The 25,629-nt window shown below is 41.9% G+C and overlaps 1 protein-coding gene across 1 annotated transcript in view; it reads left to right on the plus strand.

The window, feature by feature from the left end:
- Positions 1 to 25,629, plus strand: part of PLA2G6 (phospholipase A2 group VI) — an 840,871-nt gene that overhangs the window by 367,588 nt on the left and 447,654 nt on the right. The window contains exon 7 of the mRNA XM_069652989.1: positions 10,064 to 10,246. Coding sequence (XP_069509090.1) covers positions 10,064 to 10,246 — 183 coding nt within the window. The remainder of the gene's footprint in view (positions 1 to 10,063; positions 10,247 to 25,629) is intronic.

Here is a 25,629-nt window from a genome sequence, read left to right on the forward strand (position 1 = left end):
TTTAACATAACAGAGTGGTGTTGTTAAATGATTGTAGGCCATTTCTATGTAATCTTCATGGTTCATCACCACAATTTTTCCACCTTTGTTGGCTGGCTTAGTCGTTAGTTTGAAATCTTGTTGCAATTCTTGAAGGGCATTCCTTTCTGTTCGTGATAGGTTGTCAAATTTGTGTTTGGTTTTTGACGTTCTGCTGGATTTTGTTGTGTCAAATGCATCATTAAGATCCTTGGTCATTGTTTTGTAGAACACATCTATTAGATTGTCTGGCATTAGCTGAGGTGTAAACCTCGATTTATTTTTCATTTCTTTTGGCGCAAGACTGCTTTGTTGTATACGTAATTCTTGTAAAGTTTCATGTATAGACCATTCTTTATTGTCTTCCAAAGATCTGAGTAAATGGATATGATTAAGATCTTCTATCGTGAGTTCACTTTGACTAATAGGTACTTCCCTCTGTTGGTACATATTGGTCACTTGAGTGGCAAACCATTTCTTAAGTTTAAGTTTTCTGACAAATTTGAACAGATCTATATGGACATCCGTAGTATTGTAATCTATTGTCAGGGCAAAAGAAAAGCCTTTGTTAAGTAAGGACATTTCTACTGTATCAGGGTCCGATTAGATAAGTTCAGAACAAGATTATTTACTTCGTCTTTTTCGCTGCCTCTCTCGCTGCAGCGCTTGTAAGTCTTCTGAAATCTTCTAATGCGTCGGGATTCCCCGAATCTACCACTCCCATGCTTCCCCCTGCATCTGTGACTGGTTGTTGTTGGTTCGTTTGTGGTGGTAGTAAAAAAGTACTTGTTTCTGGTACATGGTACTGTTGCCTTTTTTACATCTCCTAATTTGATTCAATAAACCTAGTCCTGTGTTAGATTGATTCCCAGTATCTGTTTCCTTATCCTGATCGCCTTCTGAATCCGCATCTGAGCTGCCTGGTGATGAAGTCAGAGTACTCTCTCTAGTGAGTGGTTTAGAGAGTTGTTTGGATTTATCTTGAAATGTGTACACTTTATCATCTTGGTAATAACGATCGTCTCTTAAAAATTTCCTCATTTTTCTTAATTTAATTTCATCTTGATAATCCTTTAAGATTTTTTGATTAATTTATTTCTTTTGTAACTTCTAGGGCTTTATCATCTTGAATCTTCTTTTTGATAGTATCTATTTGTTCAGTGATTTTTATGTGTTCTCTGGTAGCATGTTCTACCAATATGTCTAACATGTTCTTGGAACTGAGGTTCAAATTCTTTTCCCAAAGTTCTGCCAAATCTTTATCCTCATCTCGTGTAAAGTCAGAATCATACAGAGCTTGTTTTTTACACTGCAGAGGTAAGACACGGACAATTGAATGTTTTGTACCCGCAGCGCGCACGCCATGCGGAGAGACCAATTTAAAGGCATATGCCCAATAGTCATCCTGATATGTCAAGAGCGAATTAGATTTAGATGCGCACTCTCCACGCAGCTCTATGTTTGAACTAACGGCACTTGTATAAAGACCAGACATCTTTAATCTTTCACTTTTCTTTTATTTTAGGAGCATGAAATAACTGCATTTATTAACGCACCACTGATTTAAAAATAGGTGCACTTACATAGAATTAACCAATTATATTTAAATGAACATAAAAAGCATTCAACCTTGTTAATTCTATTTTTATAGGCACATTTAAACCACATTCATAAAAGCATTATCCTCTTAACCCACACAGTTAGAAGCAAACAGATGTATTAATACAGAATCTATTACCCCCAATTTGTTTGGCAGGCTGGGATAGAACCCGTGAATCTTTTTGTTATGCTGAAAAGCCATGTTCCAAATTAGCAACCAATACCATTGGGTAAGATTTAATCATTTCCTTAACCTTTAAGTTTACATACTAAATGATACCAAATCTGCAAACTCATATGTTAAGAGACAAACAAACTCCTGACGGGTTTCTTTGTTTTTTTCCCCTTTCCCTTCCCCAAAAAGCCCCGATTTTCCACCCCCATCCCGTTTTTGTTTCCTATTTTCTCATTTTTGCATTGGATTTTATTACGAATGTTTTATTATCTGTTTTGATGGTTAATGGCACATTGTCTATCCAAATTAATCCTTCCCATTTCTCCTCCCCTATTGTCTAGCTACATTTGACACATTCTTTCTTTTGAATCTGATTTTTGATTTTGACTTTTCAATTGGATTGTATTTTGCATTAAAAATCAGTCCTGATTTGAAAAAGACGGCGCAGTCCGTTGAAACACGTGTCATCACAGAGGGCACCCGCTCTAACTAATACAGAGTTCTATTACTATATTGCAATTGAGTGCAGTTTTTTCTTTGTTAAGGTTGGCGCATGAATGAAAGAGTGTAACTACTTATGGATTAAAAATGTGATTGTGCATATGGTGGGCGGCGGACCGTGAGAAGAAATAGAGAATTGGAGTGAAGAGAACAAGCTGGGGAGTAGAAAGACACAATCGAAGAAAGATAAGGTGGAGAGAGATTGTGAAGCGATTTAAAGACTAAATACAGTAAAATTTAAGGTGAGAGTGGAAGAGGAGCTAGTGCAGAGAAGAAATAGCAGGTGAAATAGAATCACTGGGAGACATAGAGAAAAGTATGCAAATAGAAGGATGAAATATAGATTTAAGAGGGATTAAGCGTGAAAGCGGAAAACCAAAGACTAGAGAGGAGCAATAAAAGAGACGTGAACATATTAGCGAAGATACTAGCAGTTTAATGGCGTATAAAGAAAGACAGAGACAAGCTTTGCAAATATTATAATGATGAGCGTGGCATGAGCGAGAAATAGAAGAGATGTGATGTGCAAAAGAGAGATAAGAGTGAAGGTAAACAGCAATATTTCAAGCGATAGCTTAAATAGTTAAGGTGGAGGGAGGAAAAGAGATTGAGGCGAGTTGGAGTGGGGGAGGAATTGTGAGAGCAGGAAAGAAGTCAACTTCAGTTTTAGAAGACTTAAAAATGATCAACCATCCAAGATTGGATAGCCAGCAAGCAAGAAGACATTTTTGCATGCCTCTCAGGCGAGAAAGTGGAGCATGAAGTGATGTGAGATACTGAAGAAAGAAATAATCGAATCAAGAGGACAAGTGTAGAGGGAAAAGAGGAGATGACCGAGGACAGAGCCCTGAGCTACGCCTGGTCGAGGAGGTACAGCCAACCCAATAAACTGAGTAAGTGCGATAAAACAAGTAAGATTTAAACCAGTTAAGAACAGAACCAGAGAAACCAAGAGAAGAGGTAGAAGAAAGCAGAAGAAGGTGATTGAGAGTACTAAAAGCCGCTAATAAATCAAGAAGTATTAAGGGAGAAGAGTGCTTAGTGTAGCAAGCAGAGAGTAGGGAATTACACACCGACTGAAGAGCAGTTATGGTACAATGGCAAGGACGAAAACCAGATTGGAAGTGGGGAAGCAAATAATTAAAGGAAATAGAGGAGGAGACTTGAGCATAGACGGCACGCTCTAAAAGCTTGGACAAGTAGGGAAGGATAGAAATAGGGTGGTAGTTGGAAGGAAGAGAGGAATTTAGGGAGGGCTTTTTTAGGATAGCAGAATGGACGCATGCTTAAAGAGAGAAGGAAAGACAGAGGTAGACAGGGAAATATTGAACAGAGTAGTAAGGAAAGAATGGAGAGAAGGATAGATTTTAAGAATGAGAGAAGATGGAAGAGGAGCAGAGGTAGGATGTGCTTTTAGCCAGCAAGGCAGAGATATTCGTATCCACAAGAGGAATGAATGAGGATAAGGGACAGCAAATGTGGGAAGAACAGGGGGGAACGAGAAGAAGCAGAGGGGATAATGGCGTATCGTAGAAGAGTAAACTTAGAGGAAAAAGAGGATGCAAGATCAGTAGCTGAAAAATAGAAGAAGAAAGGACTGGCTCAGGAGAGGGAGGAGAAAGAATGCGAGATAGTTTGAAAGAGATGACAGGGATGAGAAGAGTAGGAATGCAGGAGATCAAAAAAGTAAGAATGCCTTACAGACAGAGGGGCATTATCAAAGACAGAGTGGAGAGAAGATTGAAAGTGAAAAGATTGGAAAAAGCATGGGTCTTGCGCCAATGCATGTAAAGCCACAACTGGAGCTACTACTTGAGAATCCATGGGTGGCTGTTCCTTAAATTGCATGAAATAAATTCAAGCCCAACCACTTAGTGCTTCACAAGTGTGAAGTGGAACACAGCGATTCACTATGTGTGTATCCAATTCAGTATTTACACAACCACCTAACCCAGAAGTTATCAATGCCATGACTCACTTGGCCGTTCCTTTTCAATCCCAATGTCCCTATACAAAGGTCCCAGGATCGACTTCTGCCAACAACCGATTTGCCTCTCCCCAGTTTCAGGTAATTGAAACAAAGGAAACCCAACCCCTAGCTGGACTTAGCCTGCCAACCCCAATTTTTCCACTTTGGAACACAGCAAGTCAACAGTCTACTCCATGAAATTGACACAGGAGGGCCAGCCCGCAAATCCTCCAACGGTTCTCTGCCAGCTGTGAGGGGTCAGTAATGCGAGGCGGACAACTGCTTGTGTTTTTCTCAGAATATAACATTTTATTAAAAGAAAAAGATGCAAATACATCCTTGCTAAACCTACTCTATCAGGGAGTTCCCTACCTAGTCTAAAAGCTAAGGTGATCACTCCTACCATAAACAAAACTGTCCCTCACTAAAAAACAAAACATTCAAAGTAAATCATTAACAACATAAATAAGTGCATAACAAATAACCAGTAATTTGGATGACCTTCACCTCTCCTGGATAACTCCCTTTTTCCAGGATTGTTCAAAGTCAATTTCCCCAAATGTTAAAAAGGAAAAGGAAAGTCTTGAACCAGTTCTTGTAAGTTCCAAATGAAACAAAACTTCACCCAACAAAAATCCATTGGTAACAGTTCTGCATCTTTCAGTTGAAAAGATCCCTATTCAATTCCAGCCAAGAAAATTGCACCAATGGTAATCCTGGATGTCTTCCTTCCAAGATTGTTTTACCACAGTTCACAGAATAGATTAGCAACTTCTCCTTCTACAATTCTACAAGTGTTCATAACCTCTGTAGTTCTTGGGGTGTTGCTTTCCTCTTAACAACCCTCTTCTTCTACTGTTACCGTGGAAAAAGACTCCTTGGTTCCGCAGTATGCCAGTACTTCAAACAACTTCAATGTGACATCCACGGACAATATTGTACACAACCACCGTTCTGGTATTTCTGCTTAAACTTTATATGTTAGAATGGTTAGGCATTTTAAAGATAAGACACTTCCATCTCTACAGGTAGGCAAGGCACTCATCTTCCTCTGCTCCAAGAAAAGGGCAGCCTCTTTGCCTCTTCTGTCTGCCTTACTGCCACAATAATAACCTGCCTCTGCTTCCAAACTGACTTTCTCTCAACTTCAACAGCCTCAGTGTTACAGGTTAATTGCTCAATCTCCTTACAAGCACCCAGGTCCCTTCCCTAGCTTTGTTCACACCTTCTTGGTTCCAGTAGCTAACTTGAAGATGTATTGCCACACTTCCAACTTCAGATAACAATTTCACACTTGTATCAGAGGACACTGGACCTTTAACAACTTCGCCAGCTAGGTGGATTGATTTAAACAAAGGTTTCTTCACTCTAGAAAGGGTTCGCCTCTTGGCTTGGTTAATGCTTGTACTTCTGATTAATACGACAACTTCTGCGGTTAAAGAACAGTCCTTCTTATGTTACAAGATTCAGTCTTCAAAGGAATAACACTTTTAGGCATATGGGACCACTCTTTAAGGTATATATTTGGCCTTAAGTATTTGTAAGAGTTTGTGTTCCCACGTATTAACACAGAGACCCTTTCTACTATGGTGGGGAATCAGAATTGGTCACACGTGACCTTCCTATGATGTCTTAAGATCTTGTAACAAATGTGAAAGTCTGTGTCAGAGTTTTCGGAGTACTTCAGAAAGCGTTCGCCTTTTATTGGATACATGCGACCATGACAACAACATTTTAAAGTTCGACAATGGGAAATGGCCTGCTTTTCTTCACACGCGAGCACTATAACTTGTACTAGAAGTGCGTGTGATACATTTACATTGTAAAGAATAGCTTTCACAACGGCGAACAATTTATACTCGCTTCTACTTTCTAGCGAGCCACTTTAGAGCTGGTAACAGTTACTGGCAAGAGTTTATAAGTGAACCTGAGAGCCAATCTTTACTCACCGGCTCCAGCAACACTGCGGTTGCGGGCTGCTTCCACTTCCTGACTTCTTCCTCTTCTAATACGGTTATAGGCACACTTGGGACCCACACCCCTCTGCAACATGGGTGTCCTCGGGTTGGCCACACCAACTGGAAGTCTCCTGTACGCCTTTGTCCCTCGGCTTGCTTCTTGCCATGGGCCTCGGGCTCCAGCACAGTCTCGACTCTTTAATTACAGAAACTAGGCACACCTAGGAAGACCTTCACTTTCAGCATGTCTCTCTCAGTGCAGTCACGGCAAGGCAGGGTTTATGAATTCAGGACCCCCTCAGAACTTGCAGGTGAAATCTGCTTTCTCCACGTCCCGGCGTCCCTTAAGTGATCAGACTTCCTCACGAACTGCCAGCCTCGTGCTCTTCTGCTTCTGCTACTGCTGCCATTCCTCCAGCTCCTGCGCCAGCTCCAGCCTTTTATGCCTCTTAGGTGGGGCAATTGATTTCAGGTGCAGGCCATTACTATTAATTGCCTGACCCTAGCAAAGGCTGTTAGGCCCAATTGCCTGTCCTCCACTTCTGCATGCCTCATCAGTGCTCTTCTTCGTCTCAGTCCCTATGGGATTCTGGGACATGTAGTTCACTTTAGCCAAACTAGGTTTTCCCACTTCATTAATTTGGCAAAAAGCCATCAAAAGGGAGGGATTACGGGGACATTTAAAAAGGGCTTCCTCCCAGTCTTCCTGGTCTGATTTCCCCCTCCCCCTCATGTGATCCTCCAGCAGTACACCACCCCCAGGGAGCGGGATCAGAAAGCACCTGCCTTTCCCTTTGCCACATGAGGAGGGTCCCAGACCAGGTTTCTTGGGAGAATCCCTTGTGATTCTTCACACAGCCAACATGCTGCAATAAAAAGGAGGACAAGGGCATTCCCAAAGAGACAACAAAGAAACTGCCAACTAGAGGGACATAAGGAAAGTAGTGACAATAAGAGTATGCTAAATTAATGCAGAGGGCATCATTACAAGTGTGCTGGTCCGGTAACAACGGTGCCGGTAAGCCTCTTGGCACCGTTGTTACCGGACCGGCACACTACGGATCTGCCTGCCAGAGTTGCTGTACCCGGCAGGTCAGACCCTGCCGGGCACAGCGGCCACGGTAGGCAGACTTTCACGGAAGCACCGGCACCGTTACTAACGGTGCCGGTGCTTCCGTGTTCCCCACTACCAAAGAGTCCTACAGGAATTTATGGGAATGGGGAACAACATTTTATCTGCACCTGACTTCCCGGACCGCCGGGTTGTAATGCCCTGGTCTTTCCGGCTAGTCAGGTGCCGGTAAAATGTACAAGTCTGGCGCCAACCTGTCGATTTTACCAGCACGGTTACCGCCGGACTTGTAATGAGGCCCAGAGTCTAGAAATTACCACATAGCACACATGCCATCCAAGGCTTCAGCAATTACAAAGTAGGGGATTGCCCCAAAAAATGGTAGAGCTATTGAGGGGGTCTCAAATAATCACACAAAAAGATACAAAAGCTGTAGAGAAATAAATTGGTAGACTATAGTCTTAATTTGCATTGTATCAAAAAAGATATCCTAATAATTCTTCCTTGAAGCAACTAGAGATAATCTAAGTGAAATCGAACACAGTATAAAGACAATGTTAAAGAAACATTATCAAAGATTTATTTCACAGAAAAAAGAAAAGAAAGTTCTAATAAACAACTGACATATAATTTACAGTGAAAACAAGGTGCATGTAAAAAAAAATGTAAAACACCAAAACATTTCAACTATTGAGAGAAACAAAAAGAAATGTTCAGTACATATAAGCAAAGGTATACGTTAACAAATTTGCCAAAGTTGAACAGTAAATGAAACACAAATCAAAATGAAAAAACAACTCAATTCATTTGTGCAAAAGTATAAATTCACTTGGACAGGTCTGCCAAATCAAAATGAACAAAACAACTCAATTAATTTGTGCAAAAGTGTAAATTCACTTGGACAGGTCTGCCTCGGCACAGCTACGGGCCAAAGCAAAAAAGGTGCCAGAGTTCTTTTATTTATTTTAAGAGGGGCTCAGACCATGCCAAATCACATGAGGCAACCGGTCATCTGGATTCTAAGAAACAAAACATGAGGTCATCCCACTCAAAAATCATTCACACATGGGTTCAGTGGGAATCAACAAGGGGAAACCATGTACCACTTGGGTGATGTCGCAATTTAAAAAGGAACAAGAAGATGATACATTCAAGATTAATAAAGACTTCAATGCAAAATGTATTGAACATTTATTATGTAAACAAAAGCGATGAAAGAAAAACAAACTGAAAAAGCAGAAAATTAATTAATCAAACAATCAGAACAAAACTCTGGGGTAAAGTCATATAACCCCTGGCAGTCCACCTACCAAAGCCACTGAATCAAACATCCATCCACATTCTTACGACAATCACACAACAAACACAAAAAGTGCCCAAGACATAAAGTGCATATACTTAATTCTGTTAAAAACACAACAGGTAATAAATACTGATCAGCACCATCCTAATACATACTCTGCGCCACTACTCTGTATCTCATTGCAGTACAGATAGTTCACACTTATGTACACAATAGAAAACAATGTATATTCAATAATAGCTGGCAAATAGCGCGGTTATTGATGCCAACTCGAGTTTTGGCCTAGGGTAAGTATCAAGATGGACAAGAATCAGCGACCATTGGATTTAAATAGTTTTCTATACACTATTGTAGCGTTAGCATGACAATGATTCTTGTCCATCTTGACCAACAATTTTCTTTGTTCTGAAGAAGGCTGGGTCTTATGAAAGTGATCTTTACCCTAAGCCAACGTGCGATTGTTAGTCCAGAATAGACCTTAGGTCCTAATCACTCACCATCCAATCCATGAGCCAACACGAGTGCCATTTCAGGTGGAACATGGGTTCTGAGCCAACTCTCCTTCCTCGTCTTCTGCTGCCCAACACAAAATAACAGTTTTATCATATTTGTGCAGAGTGGGATTAGAGAGGGGTGCAGGGAAAGTTAACTCTCCCACGTTTGATGGATTTCTATTGCCATTTGTGAAATCCCTGGGTAACTATATGAGCAGCCACCTCTTTTTAAATAAAAGAATATACCTGGGACTGACTGGGTTGATAGCCTTCAGTCAGAGGCATTCGAAATGGGTTCCCAGAATAGAAAATAAAAAACAATAATGATGCTGTGCTAGCCTCCAAATGTTGCCATCATGTTAAATGCTTTCTCTACAGCAATATCCTGAGGTTCTATGTGCTGCACCTTAACTCAAAGTAACAGTCTCTCTGGGAACCACTACACACACACATGGTCATAATAACAGTCCCTACTGTTGCTCAACATTCACACTTTGATCAGAGTGTACCCTCTGTTTACGAGGTGCTCTGGGAAATGATGGCCCCTCTATTAGTGTTTTTTAGAAACTAATCACAAGTTGACAATATTTAAGAGATTTGTCAACTCGAGTAAACACTAATTTGCCTGCTCCCCATCAACTACTGAAAAATGACGCATTGCTGTGGGAGCTTGCCACATTACCCTAGCACCTCATTTTCATGATTGATGCAATCTTTCTCAGATTTCAAGACAAAGACCCCCTTTTAGCCAGCCCTCACCAATTTAGGGCCACCATTTAACGTTCAGTACACAGCTGAGAAGCAATGTGAGATGTAAGGCTTATATACATGCAATGTGTCTAATTATTGACTTTGTCAGCATGTTATGTTTACTGTTTATGAGCACACCTTTCATTTGCCTTTCTCCATTACTCTTACAACCACCCTATGTTTCCTCCTTCTCTACTATCTTTTTCTTTTCTCTCCCACCTCAGATGGCCCGAATGTTGCTTGACCGAGGTTGCAACGTCAACTATGCTAGCAAGACTGGGGACATGGCTCTGAACATCATGGTCAAGCGTGCACGCTTTGAGTGTGCCATGGTGATGCTTACACATGGAGCCGATGCCAATGCTCAGGGGGAGGGCGGGAACACCCCGCTGCATCTGGCCATGAAGGTATGTGGCTCTATTGGCTTTCAAATGTATTGCTCAGTTGGTGGTAGCTGTTAAAAGAAAAGAGATGTTGGTAAGCTGTCTCATACTATGTTCTGCTTAGATGGTGTAAGATCTGGTAAAGTTGTTGGCAAGCTCTTAACTAGTATACATTACTTGTTTTATGCCATTGATGGCATCTAGATGTTTCAAGGCTTTCTACAGTCATCTTTTATTTTATTTATTTATTTATTTATACCGTGCCATAGCCCATGGGCATCAGGGCGCAAAACTTAGGACACATAGGCTTTTAGGATTTGGTGACTGGTTTACTCAAACAGGGTTGTTTTCAGGCTTTTCCTGAAGACCTCACAGTTTGCTTCTGTTCGCATTGATATGGAGAGTTTATTCCAGTTTTTTGCAGCAGTAGTGGGGAAGGATCTGCCAGATCCTCTAGCTCTTTTGATCTGTGGTATGATCAGGAGGTGTGAAGCACTAGAGCGCAGACACCTATTTGGTAGGTATATTCTTACTGTTTGCTTCAGATATAGTGGGGCCTCTCCATGCAGACACTTATGCGTAAGGGTCAGTGTCTTGAATTGAATTCTTTTTTCTATTGGTAGCCAGTGTAGCTTCTTACGATACTGTGAGATGTGCTCTCTTTTTGTTGAATTGAAAATTATTCTGACCGCATCGTTCTGGATTATCTGCAACTTTTGAATGTTCCCTTTGCCTGCCCCATTCAATAATGCGTTGCAGTAATCCAAGCAGGGCATAATTGTGGCCCAAACCAAAGTCTCGCGATTTTTGTGAGATTATAATAAATTGATTTGTTGTAGAATTTTTAGATGGTAATGTGCATTTTTTGTTACATATTTGACATGGGCGTCTGCATTTAAAGATGCTTCAAAAATGGTGCCCAGGGTTTTTACCCTTTCAACCCTTTTATGTCGCAGGAGTCGATCGTAAAACTTGTGTAGGATGGGTCAAGTTTCTTTCTAACCTGGCTAGATCCGAATACCATAAGCTCAGTCTTGGAGCTGTTTAAACACATCCAGTTTTGTGTCATCCACTCTTGGATGACCGAGTAGATGTGGTTGAGTGTTTTGTTGTCCCTAGCGTGGTCCCCACTGAGTTTCATGAGCAGTTGGAAATCGTCCATGTAATTAGTAAAATGGAAACCCATCCTTTCCAGTTTGTCACACAGGAGTCGTATATAGATATTAAAGAGTTTTGGGAAAATATAGGCTCCCTGTGGTACTCTGGACTTAATTTCAATAGGGTTCGAAAATACCGTGCCCCAGAGTATCTTTGATGTTATTTCAGCTAAAAAGGAGTCAATCCATGCTATGGCATGTTTAGAACAGTTTCCAACTTTAGCTAAGGTTTCTGATAGTCTGGCGTGATCAAGAAGATCAAACGCCGTAGAGGGATCCAGTAAGACGAGCAGGCCCGTTTTACCCTCATCCAAGCGACTTAAGATTTGAGTTTGCAGATCTAGTACTGCAGTTTCAGTACCATAATTCTGGTGGAAACCCGATTGTTTATGGTGAAACACTGAGGTAGATTCAAAATGGGTCTGCAGTTGTTTAGTGGTCGCTTTATCTAGTAGCTTTAAAAGGAAAGGGTTGTTTATTATTGGGCATAGGTTTAAGGGATCCTTCTCACTAAGCCCAGGCTTTTTAACAATAGGAGTGACCACCACTTCCTTAATGGCAGTTTGCACACTGTTATGCGCAAAAGAGGCGTTTATAAAACGTGTGAGAAACGGAGCAAAGATGTTAATATGCTTGAGAATGATTTTCGAGGGGAGGGTGTCCCTGATGAAAGTGGTGGGTCTGTTATTAGCAAGCATTAGCAAGGTATCCGCCGTAGTTATCTCTTGAAAGTTAAACGTTGGTATGGTACCATATTCTTCTTTACAGGTCTCTCCTTCTGGTTTTAAGGATGTCTTTGTGACCCCTTGTGCATTGTGAATTTTTTCACGGGCTAAAAGGACTTTATTTTGAAAAGCCTTTTGTACATTCTCGCAGTCTTCCTGGTTGGGATTAATATCTTGGGTAAGAGCAACAGGTTTCTCCCAAGATCTATACAATTCAAAAAGCTTTTTGATGCTATGTCCTGCGTGTTCAATTTGAGCATCATAATATGTACATATTGCTTCAAGAATCCTTTTCGTATAATTTGTTTCAGTGATTTTCCATGTGTCTCTATTTTCCACAGAGGGACCTTTAACCCATGCTCGCTCCGCTTTCCTTTTGTCCTGTTTGAGAGTTTTAAAATCTTCTGTATACCATTTTTGTTGGTTTGGGTGATCTCTAATTACATTTGTTTTAATTGGCGCAACCTCTTCCATCAGTTGGGTTATTCAGAGTTTGTACCTTTCTGCTAATAAGTCTGGGGACTCCGAGTCCGAGGTTTCTGTCATGATGGTTTGCATACATGTTTGCAAATTTTTATTTTATTTATTTTATTCAGATTTGTAGAGCGCAAGTCAGCATCGTGGTGCTTGTTACAGACAATATCTTAGTTACATAGGATACTATATTTACATACAAAAATACAATATTTACAGTAGACATGTACACATTAGCAATGCAGTATATTTACATGGATTACTGAGAGTTTCCTATTATTTTGCAAGGAATGAGGTTTTCAGTTTCCTACGAAAAATAGGGAGTGAGTTTTCCGCTCTAATGTCTGCAGGAAGAGCATTCCAGGTCTTGGCTGCAGTGTAGGGGAAACTTAGACCTCCGGCTTTGGCTTTTTTGATGCGTGGGATGCATAGTTGATTGGAGTATTGCGTCCTGGTAGGACGGGAGGACGATGGTTTGAAGATGGTTTCTGATAGATAGGACGGGGCGGAGAGAGAGAGGCATTTGTGAGTGCCCTGACTTAATGTTATTATAGTTTTGGTTTTAAATTTTCTTAGGTGGTACATTCTATTTTGCTATTGTCGGACCCGACATATGGTTTAGTGGAAAGATCGCAGATTTCAACATTACGAGTTGCCACCCAATCAAGTATGTGGCCCCCAATGTGTGTTGGTTTAACAATTTGAATAGTAAGTCCTGCATTGTTGAGATATTCTTCCAACTCTACAGCTTCCTTGTCTTTTGTGTCCCTGCCAACGGTTTAAATCACTTAATAGTATGGTTGAAGTATTAGGGCGGTTTGAGGCATTAAGAATGGATAAGAGGTCTCCATTAAATGTAGGCATGTCAATGGGAGGTCTATAAAGTAGATAAAAAGTAATGCAGGAGTTTGCTGCTGGTGTTATTTTATCACAAAGGGCTTCACATCCTGAATATTCAATTTGTGATTCAACAATTCCTATTTCCTTCCTGCTAATAATAGCAACTCTGCCCCCCTTTCCTTCTAGATGGTTCTTGTGTAGCATTTTATATAATTGTGGTGTCGATAGCTCAATACTGGGGCCACTGCTCTCTTGTAACCATGTTTCGGTGAGGCATAAGATATCAACCTCATTCTCGAGGATATAATCGTGTATATCCAGAGAATGTTTGGGTAAGGACCTTGTATTAAGCAAGGCGAGTTTGAGGGTATTGGAGGCTGGTGTATTAATTGCCATCTGTGTCTTTATGTTTGAAACTCCTATGGTGTCTTCCAGGTTGTTTTTAGTGTGAGGTCCGTTAGACCTCTCATCATTAACTATGATGTCAATATTGTCTCCTGTATCTTGAAGGATTGGAGACTTGTAACCAGCAAGCTTTTCAGGGGTTTGGTCGGAGTTTACAGTTACCGCTCCGGCCATGTTAGCTTTAGTAGTCTGTGTTAGGCTATCTCTATTTGAAAGGAGGTCACCTGCTTTACTCAGACGGGAGCAAACCTGAGTTACCGTATTTGACAAATGCAATGATCTTAGCTTAGAATCGACTTTTGCTTTCTCAATCATTGCATAAACAGATGCAGCGCTCATGTTCACTTACTTCTGTTGCTTGCTGCAATTGGCTATATGTGTTGTTTTGCTCCTTTGTGCTATATGCTTCTCACTTGGCGGCAGTGGTGGGATATAGATATTGATGGGAGCTTTAGTACTAAATGCTTCTCTTTTGATGGCAAAGTAGGCTACAGATGGGGGCATGCTCTTTTTCTCTGTGTTTAGCTGTTGATGTTTGTGCTGGGACCAATATATTGGTTAGCCCTGTAATTGTATATGGTGTTCATTTGGTGGCAGCATTGATGTACATATGTTGAAGGGCTATGTAACGTAGCGTGTTAATAATTAGAGGAATGTAGATGATGCATTGATCTTTAGCCAATGATGTGTTTCGTTGGCAGCATCAATTAAGTACTGCATTTACCAGACTCTTAGCTTTACATGTAGATGGCTGTAAGTATCTCTGGGTACTTTTGTATTGTACTTGGCTCAGTTGAGGAGTGTTGGGCTACAGCTATTATTGTGCTTCATTCTCCACTGCCTCTGGATTCTATTGTTGGCCTGGTTAAAGTTTTGCAGAATGTGCTCAATGAGTTTCCTGCTTGCTATCACTTTAGAAATGATCTGTGCTGGGGGTGTGGGGGCTCGAGAGGGACCTATCTACATATGCTCTGGGAGTGTAGTGGAGTGCTGGACTTTTGGAGAGAAGTTTTGGATTGCATTGATATGGTAACTAGTATGACACTGCCTCGTACTTTTCTGTCAATGATTTTCCTTTCAACTGATAGTCGAAGTGTGGAGATGTGGGATTGTTCGGAATGGATTGATAGAGCATTGTTGATGGCCATAAAACAAATAATGAAGGTGTGGAAATCCAGGAAGAAGCCACATTGCGAGAACTGGGTGTCGGATATGCGGACACTCTCTTGGTATGAGAAGACTCAGGCAGTTCGACAACATCGGGAAACTGAGTACGAGGAGAGATGGGGGCCATTCAGGGATTTATTTGGATGAGGTGTAGGCTTTGGTTTATTTTGTGGATATTGAGGTTGGGGATTGGTAGGGGTGTATGTTTTGTCCTTTTTTTTTTGTGTTTTGTGTTATCACGTCTTGCCATGAGATAGGAGGGTGGGGATGTTTTCGGATTTCGTTTTGAATATCTGTTACTTTAGTAGTAATTTGCATTTTGTTGCACTGATGTATATTGAGTAATCTTTTGCTTGTTCCCATTCTGTTGTTACTCAGTTGTATTATGTTTTGTATAATTATTAAAGAAAGTTGATAAATAAAAAAAAAAAGAAATGTGTTTCTGTATTGTGTGGCTGGCACTTCCATTAACCCGGAGATCTCTGATCAGTTTTTCTATGTAAGACAGGTGGCTGTGTGTATGTCATGTTAAAAAGCATTTATATGGTGCTAATGCGTGTCCACAAAGGTGGAATATGTAACCCACCATTGGTGAACTGTGAAAGAAAGGAGGTGCAAAGGTGAGAAAAAAGGAAATATGGGAGTATGATAACAACAGCCAGACTCATGGAAAGAGACACATGGGTTGCAGGAGAGGAAATGTGGTTGTTTTAGTGGGAATGGGTGTGTAGTCATTGATGATGCATCAGACGAAGTGGGAATCAGAGGAAAGTTGATAAAACCCCCTAAAAAAGTGGAGCATTTTCTGTGATTGCAGAGTCTAGTACTTTGTCGAGTGCTACAAGAAATAGTCAGAGCCTGGCCACGTGATGCAGTCGAGATGTGCTCAAGCGTGCCCTTCGAATAAAGAGTCTTCTTCACCAGATAACCAATAGGAGCTCCCTTTGGTGGGCATGATATTCGGGGAATCGCCAAGCCCTCTCATAAAAATGCCAGTACCATGAGGTGGTTGTGTATAGGTGAGTACAGGGGCAGGGGATGAGGACGCCAAAGCTAAGAAGGGAACAGGGAATAAGGGAAAACCTGATTCTTCAAGGGCTATGTTAAGTAGATCATAAGACTTCAGACACTTGATGGGTTCATTCTGAGGTCTTTGAGGAAAAGGGAATATTTATGTGAGGGCAGTTTCAGAGATAAATAGATGTGTGATGGGTTCAATATGTTCTCAAGCATACTCTTAAGGCAAGTCAGTTTATATTGTCTTGGAGTATGTTTCATTTCCTCCTCAAAACAAGCTCCAGAATTGTAAATCTTGGACTGCCACGCCTAGTGGCCAAGTCAATAATAGACTGTGTAAGTGGTGAATGTAGACAGGGAAAACCAGATAGGTAGGGAAGAAACAGTTAAAGCTTGACATCCTTTTGTGGGACATGTTCTAGTGATGTAAACATGTCTTCTGCTCAGGGGTAGTCAGAATTTGAAGTCGTCAGCAACTATCTTGAGTATCATTCTTTGCATAGGAATTCATGGGCAGGGGCTGGATGTAGCTCCTGTGTATTGCGATTTTCTCCTGACCAGGAGTTACTCATGACTACCCAGGAGCTACTAAATTGCAGTCCCATTAATTTGTTGTCATGACCATGTACCTTGAATAAATTACTTAACAAATGTGCAGCACAAGAAGTTTAAAATAATTGCAGCTGTATGGTAAAATGCTATTTATATACAGTGATTTAACACAGGAGATGCACAATTCAGATGTGCCTGAAAGTTGTTGCAACTTTTTTCTGAAAAAACATGACATGTATCCGAAAGTATGCTTGGCATTAGACCCTTTCTCTTGCTATATTGAGCTGTCTTTTGCTATATTGCTGTTTCTGATCATACCTCTCTGCTCTTGCTGAATGGCTTTATATTTCTTTCCATTTAACTTCCTCTTCACATTGCTTTCCTCTCAGTTTTCTCGTCTCGCTGCTGCCTCTCCTTTAGTCATGAGCTTTGTTAGCCACTACATCTGTTTCTGTTACTGCATTGATGGCTGGTGCGGTCCCTTTTCCCGGCACACATTTCACGTTGCTATGATAAGTGCTACCGCTCTTATTCTGTGACACTACCTTGCTGCTGCTCTCACTCTCTTCTCAGAAGAATCAGGAGCTTATGCATAGCGAACCGCAAATCTAACTTCCACTTTAGATACAAGTTAAAACCATGTGACCAAGCCGTACATATTTTCTACAGGTTTCCTAATGCACCTTTGTGCAAATTCCCACAAACAGAGTGAATGTCACCAGGTGGCTTGGGGAGCCAAAAGTAGCTTTTGGTATCTGTTGGTATCAAGCTTATAGGTGATACCCAGGAGCTAAATAGCTCCCAGCTCTCATCAATTTAAAACCCTGCATGAGGTGGTTGAAACAATCAGTAGGGCCCATGCCCTTTAACTTTTCTGCCCCTGAACTACGTCCAGGATCTACAGATAGTAAAGCAGTGAGGAATTATGGGGACTATTAACTGAGGGTGGACTTTGAACTGAGAATAATGGGGTGGACCAGGCTGCCTGGAAGTTCTTGAAGCCTGCTAGGAGCTTTATGGTGATGAATATGGTGGTGTGGGAGCCAGGATTCCTCTTGGGCTGAGGATTGTGCGAGTTAATATGCATAATCCAGCCTGACCGACCCTTCCCAACCTGAACTGCAGTTACCTTGCCCTGTTAAGAGGGGAGCATCAAGCACTTTGGTCGAAACAAAGGTGTAAAGTCTGCTTACCAGCTTCCATTTTTTAGTTCTACTTTGGGCATTATGGCCCTTTTCATGAACTGAGTGAGGCTCATGTTTGTTCGTTATTTTTGTGTTTTGGGAATGCAACAGGTCATCTTCCGACTGCTGCAAAGGACTTGCAGTCATTGTACCAAGCAATAAGACATTAATGTAAAATGACATTACAAAACGTGACATAATATAACATACCACACCCTAGTTTGCCAGAATAACATAACTGGCTTTATGTCCAAAGAACAAAACATAATTAAGGCATGGGGGAGCAGAATAAATAATTGGACCATCAAATAAAAATGAAAAAGGAGCAAAATTCCCTTGAATCCTGAAAAATGCAATTCGGTTACAAGATTGAAATTGGGGAGGGAGAATTAAAAAGGAAAAACATCAGTTTGGAAGAGCATTAGGTGTCAATGTAGTGATGGAGACAGTGAAAGCGCAATGAGATATGTGGGGACCGGCGCCCACATAAAAGCAAAGGGGAAGATGTACCTTAAAAAACATGACTTCATGTTAAAATTTCTGACAAATATCCATTTTGGGAACAAACCACACAGATCCTAACTGAACAACATTGTGTAATATCCCAGCAGCTCAAAATGCCATTGCGTAGCAAAACATAACGTTGAGTAGCATTCATAACCAAACAAAGCATAGCATTCCAGATAGTGTTGTAGAGAAGTGTGTAAGGAGACCAGGAATAAACCTAGCATGACATGTCCCACAGGGATAGGAACACCCAATAACCAGAAACATTTTGTGACAAACCTTGATCCCCGTGCAAACACAGCATTAAGTAGCCAACATACAAACACTTCAACTTCAGGCTCAACACTTACAATCCAATTATGCTTTCCTTTATTTTACATGCAGCAGCCAAATAGACTAAATGGCCAATTGCATACATTTCCTCTGAAAACCTGAAACAAAACAGTTTCTGCAAAACAAAGGTTACACTTCCAAACACTCAATAGCCATAGTGCTCTAGTAAGTGCACATGCTCCTCCACTTTATTTGTTATTTGAAGCAGGAGATTAGCATTCCTTTTTCCTTCCATCACCATTGAGGCTTGATTGTTACTTAACTTTGAGTGGATGCAAGATGTTGTGCCCTGCATCGACAGCACTTATCTTGATGCGGGCTGAGGACTGGCTCAATACCTCCTAAAAACATAGTCCTGGTCGATGGCGAGTTCCTCATAAGCTTGCAGACTTCCCAAGCAGTCCACTGTGCTCATGCCTCTCTCCTCACTTGCATTCTCAGCACAATTCGCAAAGGTTGCCTAACGAAAGTGATAACTACATGTGACTGTCGGAGGGCTATGAACCACGTTGATCTAGTGTACAGAATGCACTTCATGTAACGTGCAAAGAAACAGTTATGATTGTCAAAGCTCTGTGGCGATGGCACAGGCTTTTGCTGGGGCTTTATCGAGAGCACCAAATTGCTAATTTTGGCACTCAAGATCTGAGGTCAAAACCCTCATTTTTCTTTTGTGATTTCTGTGGAAACACTTTTGTGGAATCAATATTCTCACTTAAGGAATACCACGTAGTGAGAGTCTGGGAGTGCTGGTTCTGCAAGGCAGACCCTGTCCGCTCGTGCAGAATGACTGTGCACCCCAGAACAGGGCATTAAGTCTTCTCTATCAAACACAGAGCCCTTAGCATTTATACAACATCCGAGTGTACGTAAATATTGCAGATGTTTAGCCGAGATTCAAGGTATTTTGACCTAGAGTTGCAGCCCTCTCCAGATACAAATCTGGTTGCGTATTTCAGAAGGGTGCTGTTGTCTTTAGTGGATTTCAGCATGCTCAGAGTCATTCGGCACATGCAAAATGTGGTGGTTTCTAAAGGGGAACAACTTTATCTGCTGTAGATAGAAAGCCCAAGCCCTATCATGAGGGAGGCAGTGATCCTTGGGGGGCCAGTGGTAACAGTCTAAGTGCACGGAAGAGGAAAGACTCTTCAACCCCACTCCTGCGTGATGCAGGAAACTCTAAATCCATAGATCTCATGACCGCTTTGATAAGCTAAAGATGGCATTCCTGGCATGGTGACAGCATCAGATCTCCATATCCTTTTGCCCAGAAGTTGATGAGCAAGGCACTGACCATTACTCCTTATTGTCAGGGAGTGCCCAGCTCTCCTTGCTCCCATGAGGATTCATGTGAGCAGGACAAGTATGTCTGGAATAGTGGCACCTCTCAGAAAGGAAGAGCCCCAGGGGGGTCTTCACAAATGATATAATCCAGAGATGACATGTTTGACAAAGATGAGATCCTGCTTCCCAGTACTCCAGAAGGTGGCCATCAACGAAAGGCTTCTGGCTTACATGGATAAGCAGATCTGGAACATGTTTGAGACAGAATGCCCCATACTGCACATAGTAGGGAAGGTGATCCATACATTTGTGGTTGACCATAAAATGCTTGCCTTCATAATTAAGCACCACAGAAACCCCTAAATGGGTTGTGCAGAGCTTTAAAAGAGAAGTTGTTGGACCGATCGGGCCCCTTCAGTAAGATCCCGGAAATGTCGGAGGATGTCAAGTAGTAAGGGGAGCCCACGGATCTGATGGTACTAGCTGCCTGGCCTTAGCAAGCACTCTGTACACTGACTAATTGTGCCATATCCCCAGAAGCAAATCATTTGCTGATCAAATTAGATCCTAAATTGAGATAATTAGTGACCTCATGGGCCAATCTGGCACCCCAGGAATCAGCAATACCTGGATAAGATCGAATGCTCTTTCAAAACCATTTTCCCTTCTAAGGTTTTCCGTAAGGCTGGTCAGAGTAGAGGCTGTTTTCTTTCAGGTCAGTTCTCAACATCGAGGAGATTTGTGGCGATGGCAGGAACAGAACCAGCAAAGTCTTGTCTTCCCTCTGAAAGATGAAGCCAACAGGCACAGAGGCTAGAGAGGAGCAGCAAAGCAATCAATAATTAGTCAAAATCAGTTGCTTCTCTTCTATCATTTCAATACGCCTTCAGTATTGAAAAGATAGAAGAGAAGCAACTGATTCGACTGCTTCAAGTGGATGACAAGACAGTTTTTTTCCTTTCCTCTTGATGGGGAAGAAGTTGCTTAGTGCATCTTCTTTGTAGCATTCTTCACAGAGGAATTGGCTGCTGAGGTTAAGCAGAAAGCAGAATGCATTGCAATTCCGTTTTCAGTCCATTGTGGCAGCCTTCAGAGCAAAAGTGGCATATATGTTATGTTATTGGCCATTTGTATAGCGCCTTTTACCATTGGTATGATTTTAAAGTGCTGTGGGTTGAACGCCCTCACAGACCGTAGTCCAGGTCAGTGAAGAGAGTAGTGTAGTAAAGTGCTTGGGTGCACTCGGTATGTGTGCAGCCAGGTCAGATTAAGTGGTGTGTAGCTGAATTCTCGTGCCAGGCGTGGTGCAGTGGTTGTGTGTGAGATCAGTAGAATGTGTGCAGCAAGGCCATTTGGACTTGGGTAGTTGCATTCTTGCAGCAGCAGAGTTTGTGAATGGGATTATGTGTGCAGCTAGGCCGATTTCTGTGGGGTTAAGCTAAAATCCAAAGACTGTTGAGGGGATCATGGAGGTGTATAAGTATGTGTGTAGCTAGACCAAATTAATCGAGGGGTATAGCTGCATTCTATTGTTTGTTGATGCAGAGGGAAGAGTTAGCATATTGTTGTGTTTGAGTGTCTGTGTGCATTCGATGGTGAGCCTGTTCCTGACGAGTTTCCAGTGCCTGTCAAGAGGATGGTATCTCCCTTTGGGTTCGCCCCAAGGTCCTCCCTGTGTCTTGTTGGCTCTGCAATTGCTTAATTGGCTTTGTCTGTTGGACATTGACAGCCAGATCTGGCCCAAATCATATTGTTTCAATATTGGTGCTCGAGAGGCCCTCAGTAATTATGCTAGATACATTCCCAGATATTAGGCTTAGCAAAGACTCTGTATGTAGTTTCACTCAAACATCTCCAGATGAGTAAGATTAGCAAGGATGGGTATCTCCTGGACTGCTAGTGTAGTGCATATCTGGAGGTAGTAATGATCAAGCTCAGTCATGGCATTGGTACATAAGTGCTATTAGTGCATGGGTTACAAGTCTAGCACAGTTGGTTCAGATAATTGGAGATATATATCTCTTGGCCTCAGAGCGTAGTCTATAACTGGTGGAGGGAGGCAATGATTCAACTCCATCAAGGCGTAGGTACATAGGTGCTAATATGATGCAGGTTTCAAGTCTAGGGCAGTGGCTCCAGATAGTTGGTGGCAGATATCTCCTGGACTGAGGGCCTAGTGAAGGGCACGTATTGGAGGGGTTTCCAAGCCATTTCTGGGACGTGGTGGTAAGTCGGGTGGTCAGGGCAGTCCCATATACGTTTTAGGGGAAGAGCCAGGTTTTGAGCGCCTTCCGGAAAAAAGCCATGTAATCTTGTCTGTGTCAAATGCGTGGAGGCAGTGAGTTCAACAAAGTTGGTGCCAGGGTTGAGTAGGTGGACCCTCCGATTCCTGGCCGAATTGGAGGTGGGGACCACTCGGGGGGCTGTGCTTGACCTTATGGTGTGAGTTGGGTGGTAAGGCGTAATCTTTTCTTGTAGGTATATAGGACCTGTTTTGTGCATTGCTCGATGAATAACACACAGGAATTTGAAGTTTGCCCTTCGTCCAATTGGGAGCAAGTTGTAGGGTGCGGAGAGAAGGTGAAATGTGGCCCCTTCGTCCCTGTGCCAAAAGCAGTCTTGCAGTCGTGTTTTAGACTCCGAGTGACTTTGTACATGGGCCAAAGTGCGTGAGGAGACACATTTTCAGAGTGTTAATATATGGCCTTATATATTTCCTAAGGCAATAGCTCCCTGTAGCGGTGACAACAGACAAAGCGGGCAGTCTCTACTTTGCATGACTGCATCAGACAAACATACATCTGGCATTTGATTATATTGTATGATGATTGTGTGACAATATTACATGCAAGTAGTCATTTTTGATTCTATGTAGTAGTCATTTTTCATAGTGTTATATGGTCATAAATAAATGGTTCTATGTTCATTCATCGACAGTGCTTCTTTCGACGGGATCCCCGACGAAATCTATCTTTTTTTAAAAACAAATTGAAAATTATATTTTTTATTTTTGGGGGTGTTCCTCCTCTAACACCCCCTACCCCCTATTAATTTGATACTATTCCCAACCCTGCACCCCTCATATACACTTAACCACAACCACCTGTTAGGTAAGATGTTCATTTCTGTGATAAATCTTCCTCACCTTTTATCCTGGACTTGGTGACAATAAAATGACAATTTATCTGGACAACATGGTTTTCATGTTGCAGAATGTGCATGTGGATTTGCCTCTGGATATTTTTCAGGAATTGGGTTTCGTTTTCTGATAAACTGGGAAAAACTGGAGCTATGTCATGTTATTCAGATTAAATTATTGGCGTTCCTGATAAACACTGAGACGGCATCACTGAAGCTCCTGAATCAGTAGGCACATGCAATCAACAGAGGCCTACACATGTTACTGGCAAGAGAAGGCATATCCCTCCGGGAGTTGGTCAAGTTAGAGGGCCTGCAAGCCTTGTCGATCCAGGCAACTTTACCAGTGCCTCTGTACTTCTGACTTTTTTTAGTGTCTAAAGATCCGGCATCTAAAAAAGGTTTGTTTTATATGCAAAAGGTGCTGCTCATCCTGTTAGTCAGGAAATACAGCACATGTTGTTTGAATTTTAGAAGCGTGAAATGGGAGAGCCAGCTTCAGAGATGAGCAACATTTGATCAGAGTCGGACACAAGCAGGTCAGGATGGGAGAGGGCCACAGTGGATAAACATCTTTAGGGGGCATGTGGGCAGTTTCAGGCTGGGCAATGCATATTAATTGCCTGGAGCTGCTCACAGGGGTGCTTTGTTGTGAAATACTTGGAGAAAGACTGGGAACAGGGCTGCATCTTTTTTTTATTATGGGCAATACTTTGGCGATCAGATACATTGATCATTTAGGTGGCACTCAGTCAAAGTTGTTAGCAGAATGAGCTAAGGGTTTCCTGCACTACTACCTCAGCAGGGGCATTTCAGGGCACACAGAATATCTTCCAGGGTTGTTGAATGTAATGGCAGACAGGAACTACTGGTATTTATAGACTACAGCTATTAGATGCTCGAGACAGAGTTTTTTTTCTCGAGAATTGATGGGGAAGATAGGCCTGTGCAACATAGATTTTGTTGCTTATTGACTCAATCATCAATTGAGGAAGTTCTACAATTAATGCTGCATCTGGAGGCTGCATTGACAAATGTATTTCTGCAAACCTAGGAGCCTGAGAGGAGGTATGCATTCTCTTCATTCATTATAGTCCCAGAGTTCTAACTCGGACACAAAGGTTGTCCTACTGACGATTACACTCTTCTGCACTATAGAAGATTGGTTTTGGGCACTTCTAACATATAGTTTCCCTCCTCACAAGACCAATGGGACAACCTCTTCTGTTAGTTGAGGTCCCTGTGACTCTGTTAGTTGAGGTCCCTGTGACTGATTGTCGTTACAATTTGAGGGCTCATATAATACAATACCAGCATACCATTTTGTGATGATGGGAATAGTTAACCTTTACAGTTAGTGGGGAATATGTAATGGTGCTGAAGGGGAGTAAGGGGTGGCAGTAAAGGCTGGTATTCATCAGGAATACTGAACTGGGTGGCTCCAGGGGTTGTGAAGAAGGTGCTTCTTGAAGAGAAGGGTCTTGATTTCCTTGTATTCCAAGCGGTTGGTGGCGGGTCTGATGTTGATGGAAAAGAGGCTCCCAAGTCACGGGTGTAGACAAAAAAGCTTGTTTCGTGGTTCTTTCATTTATGGTTCTCGCGGTGGCCAGGTTTAACTTTTGGTGATAAACTGACCATCAGAGGTGGCGACTTTATGTGTCAGATAGGAGGGAGATTGCATGGTGACGGCTTTGTAAATAACAAAGCAGGCTTTGAAGGTGATAAATGCGTGTAGGCACAGCCATTGAAATTCAAGGTGTGGTCATTTTGTGGTCATATCTGCAGAGAACTTTGAGGATGTCAGTGGCAAGGAGGATGCTTCTCAACGATGCTAAATTGGTGTTGGGTAGGCCAACAAGGGTATTCCATTCATTCTGGTAAGATGGGACCAGGGCCTGTATGTTAGCTGGTGCATAGTAAGAAGGTCTTGAGTTTACATAGGAGAGGCATTTAGGAGAGGCAGTTGGTACTATTATGTCTCAGTTTTCTTCACTATGTGCGTTTTGGATGAGAAGTATGTAGAAACCCAGAGACTTTATGCAGAATGTCAGCTGTTGGGCGAAACACTTGAGGTGCATTGTGACAGCTAGATCTAGATGTGGGAAAATTAGATGTTATGGGGAAGGTGTAGAAATTCAGTTTTGGTGAGACTTTGTTTCTCCAGCATTGGACATGCTGTGAATATTCCCAGTCGTTAGGCTGGGATTCCGTAGTACCATAGAACAGTTTAAAATTAAACTGAAAACCTCAGTCACTTTAGTGCTCTATTGTCATCATTGTGGGTCCTACTGCCCACAGCCAATGGAAAGTGCTCCTTAGCTCCACCCATGGAGGCCTATCTCAGATTTTTTTTAACTGCATATTTTGTGTTGGGAGTCCTCGATAAATCTCTCTTACGTCATTCGAAGTTATTCTTCTCAAAAATCAAAATTAACGTGTTTCAATGACGAATCAAGTATCCCCGTTCAAAGGAGTCTTATTTGTTATTTCCGGGACGTCCACTGTTTCCCCCCCTTCCCACAGTAAGACCATCTTAGAAGGCTATGATTTTGGGCCTACTAGAATTCCTGAGGACAGGAAGAAAAGTCTTTTCTAGCCCTGCACCTCATGTGGCCTAAAGAATA

The sequence above is a fragment of the Ambystoma mexicanum genome, chromosome 3q (assembly GCF_040938575.1).
Source record: "Ambystoma mexicanum isolate Mex_15411 chromosome 3q, UKY_AmexF1_1, whole genome shotgun sequence".
In the NCBI taxonomy this organism is placed as follows: Eukaryota; Metazoa; Chordata; class Amphibia; order Caudata; family Ambystomatidae; genus Ambystoma; species Ambystoma mexicanum.